The sequence below is a fragment of the Bison bison genome, unplaced genomic scaffold (genome assembly GCF_000754665.1).
Source record: "Bison bison bison isolate TAMUID 2011002044 unplaced genomic scaffold, Bison_UMD1.0 scf7180017864331, whole genome shotgun sequence".
Taxonomy (NCBI): domain Eukaryota; kingdom Metazoa; phylum Chordata; class Mammalia; order Artiodactyla; family Bovidae; genus Bison; species Bison bison.
The window spans coordinates 1,742,505-1,758,580 of record NW_011494903.1 but is presented as its reverse complement, the minus strand read 5'-3'; the positions used below and the strand labels follow the sequence as shown (position 1 = coordinate 1,758,580).

The 16,076-nt window shown below is 42.1% G+C and overlaps 1 protein-coding gene across 2 annotated transcripts in view; it reads right to left on the bottom strand.

Annotated features, from left to right (window-relative positions):
• Nucleotides 1-4,308: 4,308 nt before the first annotated feature.
• The window catches only part of C6 (complement component 6), a 77,166-nt gene continuing 65,398 nt past the window's right edge, over nucleotides 4,309-16,076 (bottom strand). For both annotated transcript variants that reach the window (XM_010853717.1, XM_010853718.1), the window contains exons 17-18: nucleotides 14,044-14,285; nucleotides 4,309-4,869 (exon numbers count right to left, since the gene is read on the bottom strand). In XM_010853717.1, the coding sequence (XP_010852019.1) occupies nucleotides 4,694-4,869; nucleotides 14,044-14,285 (418 nt within the window). In that variant the 3' untranslated portion in view covers nucleotides 4,309-4,693. The remainder of the gene's footprint in view (nucleotides 4,870-14,043; nucleotides 14,286-16,076) is intronic.

Here is a 16,076-nt window from a genome sequence, read left to right as displayed (position 1 = left end):
GGTGCTCAGCACCGACCAGACCCAGCATGATCTATTAGATCCTTGTTACTCAGAATTAGAATGTAGGAAGGGATATGGGTTCTGTTTAGTTGTGGGTGCTCTTCAGGAGAACAGAATAGCTTAAATTTTAACTCTAAGGAATGTTGGTTGTGGAAGTTGTAGGCCTTTGTAGAAAGAGTAACAATGTAGTCTAAAATTTACTGAGCTTTACTGAAGATTACCAAAAAGAGGAAATATTTGGTTAAGCTTGAATGTCACCACACCAGAGAACTAGAAAAAATCATAGTCTTAGAACTCTGCTTCTAGGACATTTGAGATTTATAGCATGTCTATTTATAAAGTTCTTTAAACTGAGGTCCCATTTATTTTGTAGAATCAACAAAAAATTAAAATCCATATAAAAAATGGACTTGAGTTGGTTTCCAATTGCTTAAGTTACCAGTATGAGTGCTTAGCATTCATCTCTAGCCTAAGAGGATAAAGCTTTTACCTTTGATCTAGAATTTATTTAATCTTCTAGGACAGCACTGGAGATTCTAGGTCCAAACTCCAGGTATTTAATATGTCTCAGTTTTGCTCTTTGCTTCAGGTGACAATTTTATCACTAGCTTTTAACACTTATTGTACTAAATTGTTATATTAATATTAATGTCAGGGTGTGAAAAATTCAACTGGTAAGTGGTATGCAAATTAGCCTAATGCAAACTTTAATGGATTCATGCACTCAAAAAATCCTTTGAAACAAAGGTAACTAAAGTGATAAAAAGACCAACTAATCACCATTAAAAGGGAATATTACTACAAGTATAAGAACAAAATAATTTCAAGCAAGCAAGCTTGACTGATTTTAATCAAACAATATGAATGTAATAGCTGGTATAAACCTTTGATTATATTATGGGGTATAAATAGGAAATATTTTTTTTTTCCCCCGGTCAGGGTGCTCTGGATTGAATTGTGTCTGCAGTAAAAGACAAGTTGAAGTCCAAACACCTAGCACTTGCAAACAGAACCTTATTTAGAAATAGGGTCTTCACAGATGTAATACAGTTAAGGTGAGGCCATGGCTAAGTCACTTCAGTCGTGTCCGACTCTGTGTGACCCCATAGATGGCAGCCCACCAGGCTCCCCGTCCCTGGGATTCTCCAGGCAAGAACGCTGGAGTGGGTTGCCATTTCCTTCTCCAATGCAGGAAAGTGAAAAGTGAAAGTGAAGTCGCTCAGTCGTGTCCGACTCTTAGCGACCCCATGGACTGCAGCCCACCAGGCTCCTCCGTCCATGACATTTTCCAAGCAAGAGTACTGGAGTGGGGTGCCATTGCCTTCTCCAGGTGAGGTCATTAGAGGGGGCCTAATCCAACAAGATTGCTGTCCTCCTAAGGTAATGCACATTTAGGCAGACAGATATGCACAGAAGGAAGGCAGTGAAGAGGGCCATGAGATGATGGAAGCAAAGACTAGAGTGATGCATCTACAAACCAAGGAATGGGCAGTATTTCTGGCAAACGCCAAAAGCCAGAGGAAGCAGGGAAAAGTTCTCTACCATAAGCTTCAGAAGGAACATGGTCCGGTGGACAGACTGATTTTGGATTTCTAGCCCCCTCGGTCTGTGAGACAATGTATTTTCATTGTTCTAAGATGCCCAGTTTGCAGTGCTTTGCTATGGTAGCTCCAACAAGCTAGCAATAGTCATAGTTTTCCTCTATGCTCTGCCAAACCCCATTCTTCTCTTGCCTCAATTAAGTCTGAGACAGGTCACATAGATTTCTGGTCAGTTACTATTTTTAAAAGTCAGTCCAGTTTACGTTTCTAATCTCAGATCCAATTTATATCTCATCTCCTTCCCTGCCTCCAGTATCAGCCAGGCCTGTTGGTCAGAGGACTCGGAGTAGGGAAGGGATGAGAACGGTTCTTGCAAATTTCCCACCCCTCTTAGAAGTGATGGGCAGAGGCATGTCTCATTCTAGGACACCCTTGTCCCCTGCATCTGTTGGATCTGGTTCTCTGCTGTTGGAAGGAAGTGGACTCGGAAAGATGGCAGAAGCTTCTTGATACAACAGTCAGTGATGGGGCATGCCCTCTGGACTTGTTCTTACTAAATCTGACTCTATGATATTGGTGGCCCCTGTGTTTCCTTGGGGTGGTATTTTGCTTTACTCTTACCCATGCTGTCTCCCAGAACTTTCTGTGAGAGAGGCAGCTATGCTTCCTTTTGGTGTTCCCAATAGGTTCATGTCCAAGACACAGGGTGGCCTCAGAGTTCCTGCCTTTCTTCTTCTCTGTGCTCCTTCCTATGGAGCCATGTAACTCACCTAAGTCCTCCATTCCTTGTCTATGCCTTGGGATTGAGGTGGAGAAAGGGCTGTACCCATCTTTTTTCCCAGTCATGCCACACCACTCCCTGGTCACTATGGAAACAATTCAGACCATTTTGTCAACACTCTGCCTCCCACATGCCCTGGGCAGCAAGAGGTCGTGGGCTCATGTAAGAGAGAATTGCTCTGGTGTGGATCCATACCTTCCAGAAACTCCTCCAGCAACCTGCTCACCAGCAGTAGTTCTAAGATTCCACAGCCTCCAGCCAGTGAGGGTGGCATCACATATCCTGGATATGGGTGCCCTGACAAGTGATTCTCTCAAGGCTTTGGTTGCCTGGCCTCAGGGGATACTTAGAGCATCTCCCTCCCCCTCACCAAGGGGAAGAAAAGGACTTTGGAGAGGTAATAGGATCTTCACTATGAGCACTGCCTCCCTGCGCCTGCAGAGCCCCATAGCCCCCCTGCTTCCCATCACCCCCAGTCCTGCTGTACAGCCTGGAAAGGTATGGTGCTGGTGTGAGAGCTGGTAGAGCAGAGCCAAGTCAGTCCTGAGCAAAGTTTCTGGACTCAGTTGTTGGTGTCTCTCCTTTGAATGTGGGACTATTTAATGCCTAAACTTTGCCTTCATTCTGGCACCTTGGTTTTGCTGAGGGCACAAAACTTACAAGAGTAGCCTGTGCCACTTTGGTAGTGAGAAGAGCGTGAGGCTGCATGATGGGAAAAGATGGGTCACTGACTCCTGGACAAAGATCAATTCCCACTCAATTGCCATTATACCAGGAAAATGAGTTTTCTATTTCTAGGCTTTTCCCTTCCTCATGCTTATCCTTTGATATTGCAAGATGTTTTAGAGGTATTTTTTTTTTTTTTTTTTGCTGTGCTGCTCAGCATGTGAGATCTTAGTTACCTGACCAGGGATTGAACCTGTGCCCCCTGCAGTGGGGATGCAGAGTCCTAGTCACTGGACCACCAGGGAACTCTGTAAGATGTTTTAGATTTTGGCTGAGATCTTAATGAGATGGAGGAGGAGTGACGTTTAATGTGTAAGCCTAATAAGAGTGCTGCTGGATGGCTGTGACTCATAGCCCCTTCCATTAGGTGAGCATCCCAGTGAGATTTAGAGGAAGGGAATCTGCTTCCACTCACCTGCTTGGAGACTGACTGGCTCAAGTTGGGATCAATTACTTTAGTAATTGGATTAGCTGCTTGATGGCTACACTTCTAGACTGAAAGTTCTCAAAATGTGATCATCATCAGCAGTCCCACCTGCTGTTGGTAGGAATACAGATTCTCAGGCCCCACCCCAGACCTATTGAACCAGGAACTGGGGGTGGGTTGTAGGCATCTGTATTAAAAAGTGCTCCAAGTGACTCCAACGCACCCTCATGCTGGAGAACCACTGCTCCAAAGACGTTTCTCTTCTCCAATTCAAAATGACACCCTAGCCTCTCTAAGAAACAGGTGTTTACTTGGTAGGGCCTAGTATGATAGATATGACTTACCTTAAGAATTATTCTTTTGAAATTTTCTGATGATTTTTCCATCAATCACACACTTTTAGCTTAAAAGCTTTCTGTTGCACTTTAGCTGAAGCAAAAAGAGTCTCCTAAGAAGGAGGAAACTTTAGGAATTTAAGTACTTTAAGCAAGGCAATTTCCACTTGGATTCAGTTGTCCTTACTATGATGCTTATTAACTATGGAATATTTCCTCACATAAGATGAGGTTTAAGAATGGGACTCACTTTTCCCTGTATTGTCTTCTCCATAAGAATCATCACCATCAAACATACTATATATTTTGTATGCTTCTATTATGTTCTGTATGTCTTCCTCCACAAGAACGTGAGCGTCATGAAGACCAGGGCTTTTGTCTGTTTTATTCAGTGCTGGTTCCCCAGAGCCCTAAATAGTGCTAGGTTTGTTACAGACATTCCCAATTATTTATTGAATGAGTGCATGAAAGTTGGGTTTCAAGAATGTGTTGGACAAGTTGTTTAGATTTCTATGTTTATTGATTCATTGAAGAAAATTATGATTTTTATTCTGATTTCTACTTGTCAGTGTGCTTAATACAGCAGGCATCATAAGGTCGTCAGAAGTCCAATCATTTTAGTGTGACATGAACTGAAGAATTTACTAGATTGATGTGGAAGTTATTACCTAGAGATATGCTATAGAGCTGCATGGATGGGAACTGGACGAGGGAGAAGACACGAGAGAGGCAGGAAGAGTTATTGTGTGAAACTAACACCTGAGGATTTTTGTCGGTAACTCCTGAATGTGCCAGTCTGATGTTTATTCAACAGTGTCCTTTTGTAGGGGTTATTTGTGGGGGGGGGGGCAGTAACTCTGTTTTATGGGTAATCGTGTTAGTGTTAACACCTCCCAGAATGCAGTATTTCCATTTCCCTTTTGGCACATTTTACAGCTCCTACTTCACATATGTTCATTGTTTTCCCGTTCGCTGATGATCCTATTTGGACGCAGAAGAGTTGGTCTCCGCCCTTGGTGCACTGGGAGGGTAGCAGGCAGACACACTTGGAGGTGGTGGCTGCAAGGAGAGAGACAGTGTGACTCTCTATAGAGCTTTAGGATTTGATTTTACCTGACTCCTCCCCCGTGCAGCAAGCACTTTGGTGGCAGTGAGTGAGAATGCGGGCACAAAGGCACTGACTCAAAAGACCCAACTGTGGTTGAATGGAGTCATCTGGATGTAAGCGAGGTGAGGCTGCTGGTAAGTCAGTAAGATGTAGGAGCTGGGCTACATCTGACACCTCCCTCTCCCTCACTAGCCACATCCAATCAGCTGCTCAGTTCAGTTCAGTCGTTCAGTCGTGTCCGACTCTTTGCGACCCCATGAATCACAGCACGCCAGGCCTCCCTGTCCATCACCAACTCCCGGAGTTCACTCAGACTCACGTCCATCGAGTCAGTGATGCCATCCAGCCATCTCATCCTCTGTCGTCCCCTTCTCCTCCTGCCAACAATCCCTCCCAGCATCAGGGTCTTTTCCAGTGAGTCAACTCTTCGCATGAGGTGGCCAAAGTATTGGAGTTTCAGCTTCAACATCAGTCTTTCCAATGAACACCCAGGACTGATCTCCTTTAGGATGGACTGGTTGGATTTCCTTGCAGTCCAAGGGACTCTCAAGAGTCTTCTCCAACACCACAGTTCAAAAGACTCAATTCTTCGGCGCTCAGATTTCTTCACCATCCAACTCTCACATCCATACATGGCCACTGGAAAAACCATAGCCTTGACTAAACGGACCTTTGTTGGCTAAGTAATGTCTCTGCTTTTTAAAATATGCTGTCTAGGTTGGTCATAATTTTTCTTCTAAGGAGTAAGCGTCTTTTAATTTCATGGCTGCAATCACCATCTGCAGTGAGTTTGGAGCCCCCAAAATAAAGTCTGACACTATTTTCACTGTTTCCCCATCTATTTGCCATGAAGTGATGGGACCAGATGCCATGATCTTAGTTTTCTGAATGTTGAGCTTTACGCCAACTTTTTCACTCTCCTCTTTCACTTTAGTCAAGAAGCTCTTTAGTTCTTCACTTTCTGCCCTTAGGGTGGTGTCATCTGCATATCTGAGGTTATTTATATTTCTCCTGGCAATCTTGATTCCAGCTTGTGGTTCATCCAGCCCAGTGTTTCTCATGATGTACTCTGCATATAAGTTAAATAAGCAGGGTGACAATATACAGCCTTGACTTACTCCTTTCCCGATTTGGAACCAGTCTGTTGTTCCATGTCCAGTTCTAACTGTTGCTTCCTGACCTGCATACAGGTTTCTCAAGAGGCAGATCAGGTGGTCTGGTATTCCCGTCTCTTTCAGAATTTTCCACAGTTTATTGTGATCCACACAGTCAAAGGCTTTGGCATAGTCAATAAAGCAGAAATAGATGTTTTTCTGGAACTCTCTTGCTTTTTCCATGATCCAGTGGATGTTGGTAATTTGATCTCTGGTTCCTCTGTCTTTTCTAACCAGCTTGAACATCAGGAAGTTCATGGTTCACGTATTGCTGAAGCCTGGCTTGGAGAATTTTGAGCATTACTTTACTAGCGTGTGAGATGAGTGCAATTGTGCGGTAGTTTGAGCATTCTTTGGCATTGCCTTTCTTTGGGATTGGAATGAAAACTGACCTTTTCCAGTCTTGTGGCCACTGCTGAGTTTTCCAAATTTGCTGGCATATTTTCTACCTCCTGTCAATCCATTTCCACAATGTCTTCAAACTGTCCTTCGTGTTCTTTTCTCATTGGCGCCACCTCGGAATACTTATATCACTTATTGAGCATGCATGATGAAACTACAGAATATACCAAGTGCTTTGCATGCTTTATTTCATTTAAGCCTCACAATGAACATATGAACTACAAGGTATCGTACTAACCCTACAAACGAAGTCAGCTCAGAGAGGCTGAGTGATTTGCCCAATGTCCCACGATTTAGTAAGTGGTAGAGGCAGGTTTTAAATCATAAATGACTTATAGGGCTGCCTTCTTATAATTCTGCACTGCATTTTTTTATTTCTTCCTAGAATATTCCTAGGTTATGACTGGGAATCTGGATTTTAATAAGCAGTGAAATTGGGTGATACTTTTCTCAGGCTTGGTTTCAAAACCACCCCATCACTTCATAATTCATATAAATCTTGTATTCATGAAAGAGTTTTAAAATGACCATTTGGGGTAAAGTTACCAAAGCCAAGTATATTAAATCATTTTAGAGTAAAGGGATATAGGCTCATTTAATCAAAGTTCAAGGTCTTCCACCATTTGGCCTCAATATCCCTTTGCAGCAGATATTCTCTGCTTTCTTCATCCCAGATAGGGTGACTCTCACTCTGTTTCCCAATAAGGACCCCAAGGGTGGTCCAGTTTTTGTCCATTGCCCATCCTATTCCCTTCTTTTGCCAGACTGGTATGCTCTTTCCAATATTCCCGCACATGTCCAATGCCTATAAGCCTTGCCTCCTCCATGAAGCATTGTATAGCCACATATCCCCCACCAAGGTTTTCTATAACTAAATTTTAATGGTGTAAATTTCTCAGTACTACATTTGACATTTTTATAATTTTTTGTTAATTAGCTTCCCTGGTGGCTTGGATGGTAAAGAATCTGCCTGCCATGTGGGAGATTGGGGTTCAATCCCTGGATTGGATAGATTCCCCTGGAGAAAGCTAGCTTTTCATATGTCTTTCTCCCAAGACTGTGTGAGAAAGCAGTAACCACGACTCATCCTTATGTTTGTCCCAACCAGCTCTTAACAAGGTACTCAATTAATTCTGCTTCATCAATTGGTTTCAATTCTGAATTTGGGGTGCAGATATAAGTATTCAAAAAGAAAAGTATTCGATGGATTTGGGATAATTTATGTTGCCAAAATATCTGAGTCAGACTGAGAAACAGTCTGCAGCTTCTTTTGGGCAAATATCAACTCTTTCTCATGTATCTCAACTGATGGGAGAAAACAGCAAAAGGAAATGGGGAGATTTTGTAAGCACATAAACTTCCTGTCCATGGTAGGAAGCATTTCTTGAAAAGACATGAATTTCCCTTTTACCTTCTTTGTCAACCAGCTAGAGAAGATTTTAGTTGGGGACAGTCTTGTTTGTTATTGGAAACTCTAGGATTTGACAAAGAACAGGAGACAGCTCTACCTCTAGAGAGGATGTCAGGTCCCCAGGCTTGTGGAAAGGCCATGGTCACCACTCCTGCAGTACGGTTTTAACCTAAGTGCTCTTAGCAAGATGATTTTCAGGTTACCAGCATGAAGAGGCCCTTCCTGCCACCTCCAACAGTCGGTTTTCATGCTTCCATCCTAACGAAACCCTTCCAGGCGATAAGATATTTATCTCTCTTATAGCTCTTATCACATACTGTCTTGCATTAAATGTATTCATGTAATTATTGTGAAATTTTGGGGCTTCCCTGGTGGCTTAGTGGTAAAGAATCTACATGCTAAGTGAGTTTGATCCCTGGGTTGGGAAGATCCCCTGGAGAAGGAAATGGCAACCCACTCCAGTACTCTTGCCTGGGAAATCCCACGGACAGAGGAGCCTGGTGGGCTACAGTCCATGGGGTCACAAAAAGTTGGACACGACTTGATGACTAAACAACAACACTGTGGAATGTTATTCCAACTGTGAACAATTTGAGGATATAAAGATCTTTTATCACTATACCCCTCACCTTCCTTTGAACAATGACTTTAGCATAGGGGATACTAAAAGGATGTTTATTGAATACATTTTCCCCTCTTGGTAGATATTTTTGAAATTTAGACAAAACATTTAATGCCACAAAATTAGACTCCTTGGGAAGGCTCTTGTGTTCCAACTTTTGAAAAGTGAATTTCATGTTACTTTGAAGTTCCACTTTAAACTTTTTCTCATTTCATTTTAGATAGAGAAGGAAAAGGGTAGCAGACTATACAGTGTAATCAAGAACACAATTTAATCAAGATGACATTGAATTCAACTCAAAATTAATAATACCCCAGCCTGTCATGAGTAGATTGAGTATGAAATACGTTTTTTGTTTCCTCTTTTCATAAATGCTGTGGTCATACTTTTGTTCTGGAGTGCCACATGAACAGATATCTCTGTGACACTGACTTTTGCTCACCAGCTAAAGAAGGCTGGCACAGGCAGATCATATCTTTAGGGGGGAAAATGCTTCAGTTTTTGGACTGTGTGTAGGATCAAAGGATATTTTAAATGACTTAACTCTCTTATTAAGTAAGGTTTATGCTTTATTTTTACTACCCCAAGACATTCTGCTAACTTGACCAATATTTGTTAAGTATTCAAACTTTATATTTCTGTGAAATGAAAATAATTCCTGCCATATCAATAAACAAGAAATGTCACAGCCATTGGGCTTTCCTGGTGGCTCAGCAGGTAAAGAATCTGCTTGCAATGCAGGAGACCTGAGTTTGATCCCTGGGTTGGGAAGTTCCCCTGAAGGGGAACATGGCAACCCACTTCAGTATTCTTGTCTGGAGAATCCCCATGAACAGAGGAGCCTGGTAGGTTACAGTCCATGGGGTCGCAAAGAGTCAGACATGACTGAATGACTTAATCACAGTCATAGCCATCAGCGATTTCTGGCTTCCAAATGTGAACGAGGCCTCCCAAAACTGAGATCTAGCAGATGCTGCCACCACCTGCAGTGATTGCTGAGGAGCTGGGGAAATGCAAGAAGCAGCCATCTGCCACTCCTTAAGGTGAACAAGGAAGGAAACAGGATCGGCTCTAGATAGCTGAGGTGCATATGAAAGGAATGAGTTCAGAGAGCAGAGAGGCTTGCATCTTCCCATACAAAGAATGCTAAATTCCTTAACTTGGTATCTGATCTTTGATGTTCAGAGGGCCTGCTCCCTTTGTTGCAAACTTGCATACAGCCTGACTCCCCCTCCCACATCCTTGGAGCAGTTTTCTCAGAGCTACTGAGATCCTGTCTCCTGGGCTCAGGCTCAAGGTCCTAGATGTTCCCACCAAACAAAATAACTCTCTACTTTCAGATTGTGACTACAGTTTTAGTTGACTGCTCTTTTTTAAAGACAAGCTTAGGATCCTGGTGGCTGTGGGATTTAGATATACGTAAGGGTCACAAAGAGTTGGACCTAACCTAGGGGCTAAGCATGCATACACTAAGCAAAGAGCTAATAATAAAGATATATTTTGACTAAATCATAAGTCATGATTGTTACTCAGCCAAATTTGGAAAGAGTAATTTGTAGGAAAAGAAAAAGGGGGGAAAAAAAAGAAACTCTTTGAAACAGAGGAATTGCATGAAGACCTTTCTCCATGATAAACAAGGAAAATAGATGTTAACACTAAACACATCCCCGAATACCTGTGCTACCTACTGTGGTACAGACAGGCACCATTTGTCCTTCCTGCTGTCCAAGTCCCTTTTATTTTTTGTATGTATTTTTGCAATAATGTTCTTACATTATAATTTTTAGAGAAAAAGTTTATGTTTTAAATCCAAATTTTAAATAAATACATAGTTGTATAGTACTTTCAGCTCTTGTCTACCACAAATTATTGTCTCTGAGAGAGATGTCAGTTAGGTAATGGTGTTGGTCAGGCAACAAAAAAATGAATAGTAATGCTTACCTACATGATGATTGAACAATGATTAGAGTCAAACAATGTAAGTATTTAGGCCTGGTTTTCCATCTCCTACGTGAAATTGGAATGCTCAAACTAATTGCACTCATTTCACATGCTAGTAAACTAATGCTCAAAATTCTCCAAGCCAGACTTTAGCAATATGTGAACTTCCAGATGTTCAAGCTGGTTTTAGAAAAGGCAGAGGAACCAGAGATCAAATTGCCAACATCTGCTGGATCATCAAAAAAGCAAGAGACTTCCAGAAAAACATCTATTTCTGCTTTATTGACTATGCCAAAGCCTTTGACTGTGTGGATCACAATAAACTGTGGAAAATTCTGAAAGAGAGGGGAATACCAGACCACCTGACCTGCCTCTTGAGAAACCTGTATGCAGGTCAGGAAGCAACAGTTAGAACTGGACATGGAACAACAGACTGGTTCCAAATAGGGAAAGGAGTACGTCAAGGCTATATATTGTCACCCTGCTTATTTAACTTCTATGCAGAGTACATCATGAGAAATGCTGGGCTGGATGAACCCAAGCTGGAATCAAGTTTGCTGGGAGAAATATCAATAACTCTCAGATATGCAGATGACACCACCCTTATGGCAGAAAGTGAAGAACTAAAGAGCCTCTTAATGAAGGTGAAAGAGGAGAGTGAAAAAGTTGGCTTAAAGCTCAACATTCATAAAACTAAGATCATGGCATCTGGTCCCATCATTTCATGACAAATAGATGGGGAAACAGTGGAAACAGTGGCTGACTTTATTTTTGGGGGCTCCAAAATCACTGCAGATGGTGACTGCAGCCATGAAATTAAAAGACTCTTACTCCTTGGAAAGAAAGTTATATTAAGTTTCAGCATATTAAAAAGCAGAGACATTACTTGGCCAACAAAGGTCCAGCTAGTCAAGGCTATGGTTTTTCCAGTAATCATGTATGGATATGAGAGTTGGGGTATAAAGAAAGCTGAGTGCCAAAGAATTGATGCTTTTGAACTGTGGTGTTGGAGAAGACTCTTGAGAGTCCCTTGGACTGCAGGGAGATCCTACCAGTCCATCCTAAAGGAAATCGGTCCTGGGTGTTCATTGGAGGGACTGATGTTGGGGCTGAAGCTCCAATATTTTGGCCACCTAATACGAAGAGCTGACTTATTTGAACAGACCCTGATTTGGGGAAAGATTGAAGGCAGGAGGAAAAGGGGATGGAGGATGAGGTGGTTGGATGGCATCACCGACTCAATGGACATGAGTTTGGGTAAACTCCGGGAGTTAATGATGGACAGGGAGGCCTGGCATGCTGTGGTCCATGGGGTTGTAAAGATTCGGACATGATTAATCGACTGAACTGAACTGATGTGAAATTGCTTTATTTGGGGCACAAGGTGAGAAGCCCCAGAGAGTGACCTGCTGAGTAGCCACCATCAGATGGCCTGTTGGCTGTGCCAATCATGGTGACCTTCTGTCATGGATTCCATCCTGCCACCTGTCAAGGGAGCTGGACCTTGATAATCAGCTTTAAGTGGATTGAGAAAAGCCTGGATTTGGTTTATAACGCCTCTCCCTTTTTCCAGGACTGACTCAAAGAACTGGGTTGAAAAGTGAAAGAGAAGTCAAGGGTAATAATAAGGTTTTTACCTTTGTTTTTGCAAAACTAAAGTGGCTTCAGCAAAAGGTAGATGTTAACAATTCAGTAAGTTCCCGTTGCTTACTTTATGCCTCGATTTCAGATGATTTTTTTGAAGATGAGCCAGAGGGAAATCTAGCTGCCTATTTGAGTTCTGTTAGGTCCTAATCTTCAACCCATATTTATGTATTATATGAAATTCAGTCGAACTATTTCAGGTTCCAAGTTCACCTTAGTGCAAATGCACTGCTGTGAAGTTTCTGCTTTTAAGCAATTCACAAATGAAATGCCAATAGGCAATACACTTACAGAAAATAGAAATGTAATACTACTTTTTAAGTATCAAATAGGCAGAGATATAAACGGGTAATAGCTCCAAGGTTTGGTGAGGGTGTGGAAGGCAGTCTTTATCACACACTGTAAATATGAATATAATATGATAAAGACATTTCTAGAAAGCAAGTTGATACATAGCATCAACAATGACTTTCTATTTTAAAATAGTATTTATCTAGAAACATTCCATTTAAGTATAATCTAAGGATAGAATCTTGGAGTATAAATTTACCTGTGATAGATTTGTCTATCACAGCACTGTTTCTAACAGCAAAATCTGGGGAAAAATCTAAATATCAAATTAAAGATTGATTAAGTAAAATCACAAAATGCCCATATGAGCTTTTGCAGACATTGAAAATTATGTGGCAGAAATATATATAATGATATGGAAATAGTTTCATGATACATCAAAGTGAAAAAAACAGCAATATATAAAATAAGATGCAGTATATGATCCTATTTTTTTCAAACATATAATGTAATCAATGCCATCCCTGAGGTGTGTGAGGCTCCAGGGAATTTTTAAATGGGGTGTTTCTTTTATATAAATGACTGAAGTCATTCTAAATTAGTGTCAACTCCTTACTAGCATTCCGATCTCAAGCAGTTTTGAGAAAGACTACTCTGCTGGCCAGTGGCTCACCAGGCTGCTCTCTGGGAATGAGGGTCTAGCTCTGAGCCGGGAAGGACTCTGTAGATAGAGTCCTAGAGCTTCTTGGGACATCACACCTAATGAGGAGAGAAGCAGTAGAGGGTAGAAGAATGTCCCACAAGGGGGGAACAGGGCTTGGGCTCACAAGGGATCTCATGTGGGTTCAAGGCATCCTGCCTGTGAACCCTACCAGCATGGGCTGACCCCAGCCACTACAAAGGGACTTCAAAACACTTGAGGCAGATGCTTCTGGTAATTGGTATTGGTGAGGAACCCAGTCCAGACTCAAGGCACTCTACCTATGCTGGCCCAAGCTGGTTCCATCTGCCAGAGAAAACTTAGACAATTTGATAAAGGCCCTCCAAAGGTGGGGAAGAGGGGTACTGAAGCATGAGATCAGGATGGGTGTTCTTACTTGGGGACGACGGGTGGGTCTGATTATGTATGTACAGAAAAAGACTGGAAAGATTTACACCAAAGTTGTTAAAGTAGTTATTTCTAATTGTGGGTAGGTTGGGTTCTAATTTTCCCTTCTATTTAAATCATTTCCTAACACTTTTTTATAATGAAAAAAGAATTAGTTTTGATTAAGGAAAGGTTATTTATAAGAAACAATGTATAAATACAAATAAGATGTACTAGCTGAGGTGATGGAGAAGGCAATGGCAACCCACTCCAGTACTCTTGCCTGGAAAATCTCACGGGCAGAGGAGCCTGGTGGGCTGCAGTCCATGGGGTTGCTGGGAGTCGGACACGACTGAGTGACTTCACTTTCACTTTTCACTTTCATGCATTGGAGAAGGAAATGGCAACCCACCCCAGTATTCTTGCCTGGAAAATCCCAGGGACGGCGGAGCCTGTTGGGCTGCCGTCTATGGGGTCGCACAGAGTCGGACACGACTGAAGCGACTTAGCAGCAGCAGCTGAGATGAAGGTTAAGTGATAGCTTTTCTAGTATGAATTACCACTGGAGCTTACCTGAACATTTTTCCCAGTTGTAGCAGGTGTCATAGCCACAGGATTCATTCTTTGTGCTACTGGATGAAAGTTTTATCCTTTCCAGACCCCATTTTAACTGTGGACCCTCTTCGCATGAACCAATATGTAGAAAATGGAGTTGCTGATTATTTAAACATTTCTCAGCCAAAAGCTTACAAGCAGATGAAGTAAAGTAATCGCTGGATGTTGTATCAAGCACACAGATTTCTTCTGAATAATGGCTGTACGGGAGAGAAAAGCAAGCATTTATACATGAAGACTAGAAAAGATGGTGTGTAGCCAACTCATATGTTAGCTTACCACCTAGTTCTGTACCCCCTACTCTCTTCCCCCAGTTTCTCTTCTTTCAGTCTCTCATTTAATCTTGCATGCTCTGGGATTCATTTTCCTTAAAAAAATTTTTCATTTTAAGCTTGTTACTACTCACAATTGCCTTCAAATTAAAGTCTGAATTCGTTAATTCTGATAATCAAAATCTTCCGTATTTTGAATTCATCCAATCAACTTTCCTTTCTAGAATCAGTTTCCCATCCTCCTTAATCCTTTTTTATTACCTGACAATTGTATTGAGCATTTTCTAGACTGACAAGATTATTCTTCCTTTGCTACCATCCCATGCCTTGCTCAATCCATGTTGCACTGTCTCCGCTCTCTGGCTGTCTATGTTCAGATCAATTCTTGGCTACATTAATCCTGATCAACCTAGACTATTTTAGTCTGCACTTCCCCTGAACTCAATTGCAACACCAAAGTCTTATACATAATTATATAGCATTGGAAGTGTGTTTGTATTGTGACTAAGAGCATGAGTTTTTAGGTCGATCTCTGAATAAGTCACTAAATCTAAGTAAAGAGATGGGTCCTGCTAACAAGAAGATAGCCATAGTCTTTCTCTTGCTGAGAGGACAAGAACTTGATTACTCCAAGCCTGAGTTTCTTCTCTGATGTCAACTTCAGAGTTAAAAATCAGTGCACCAGTGTGTAAATTTGTTTCCAGGAACTGAAGCCCAGAGAGAGAACAAAAAGCCACTTTCTAAGTTCAGGGAACTTAAGCTGTGGGGCCAGTCACTCTCACAAACACCTTTGATGGCATATCAAAGAGAACTGAGGAGTATAGGAAGAGGCTGGAGAGGGAGGGCTGAGCTGAAATTCAGACAGTTCTAGAGGACAGTCTGTACTCTCATAGTCTGGTATTGCAAAGACAAAGAAAGAAGTTCCCTCTGGTTACATGGACAATGTGAATGTTGTGAGTTCTCCCTAGAAGGCCATCTTCTGGGTGAGGAGACCCCAGCAGCAGTAGCTCATACAAGGCGGACCACTTGTGGTCGATTCTTAGGAAGGTAGACAGAGCCAACTTTGGGCTGAATTACAACAGTGGGATGTTACAGAAAAAGTCCCTGTAGTGTTCTCATAAATAAATAAATAAACAAAGTGTCTCTACAAGCGTTTGTTTACTTGGAACTCAGAAGAATGTGAGAGGCGATCAGTGTTAAAGCTGAAAAAAAACCTGGGTGCAAAGAAATAGAAGAAAAATTCAAAGGTAGCAATTATGAACTGCTGCTGCTGCTGCTGTTTAGTCGCCAAGTTGTGTCTGACCCTTTGTGACTCCATGAACTGTAGCCCAGCAGGCTCCTTGTCCATGGGATTTTCCAGGCAAGAATACTGCAGTGGGTTGCCGTTCCCCTCTTCAGGGGATCTTCTTGACCCAGGGATCGAACCTGTGCCTCCTGCATTGGCAGGTGAATTCTTTATCACTGAGCCACCTGGAAAGCCCCAACAATTATGTACATGGACAGCAAAAGAGACACAGATGTATAGAACAGTCTTTTGGACTCTGTGGGAGAGGGCGAGGGTGGGATGACTTGGGAGAATGGCATTGAAACACATATAATATCATATGTGAAATGAATTGCCAGTCCAGGTTCGATTTATGATACAGGATGCTTGGGGCTGGTGCACTGGGATGACCCAGAGGGATGGTATGGGGAGGGAGGGTGGAAGGGGGTTCAGGG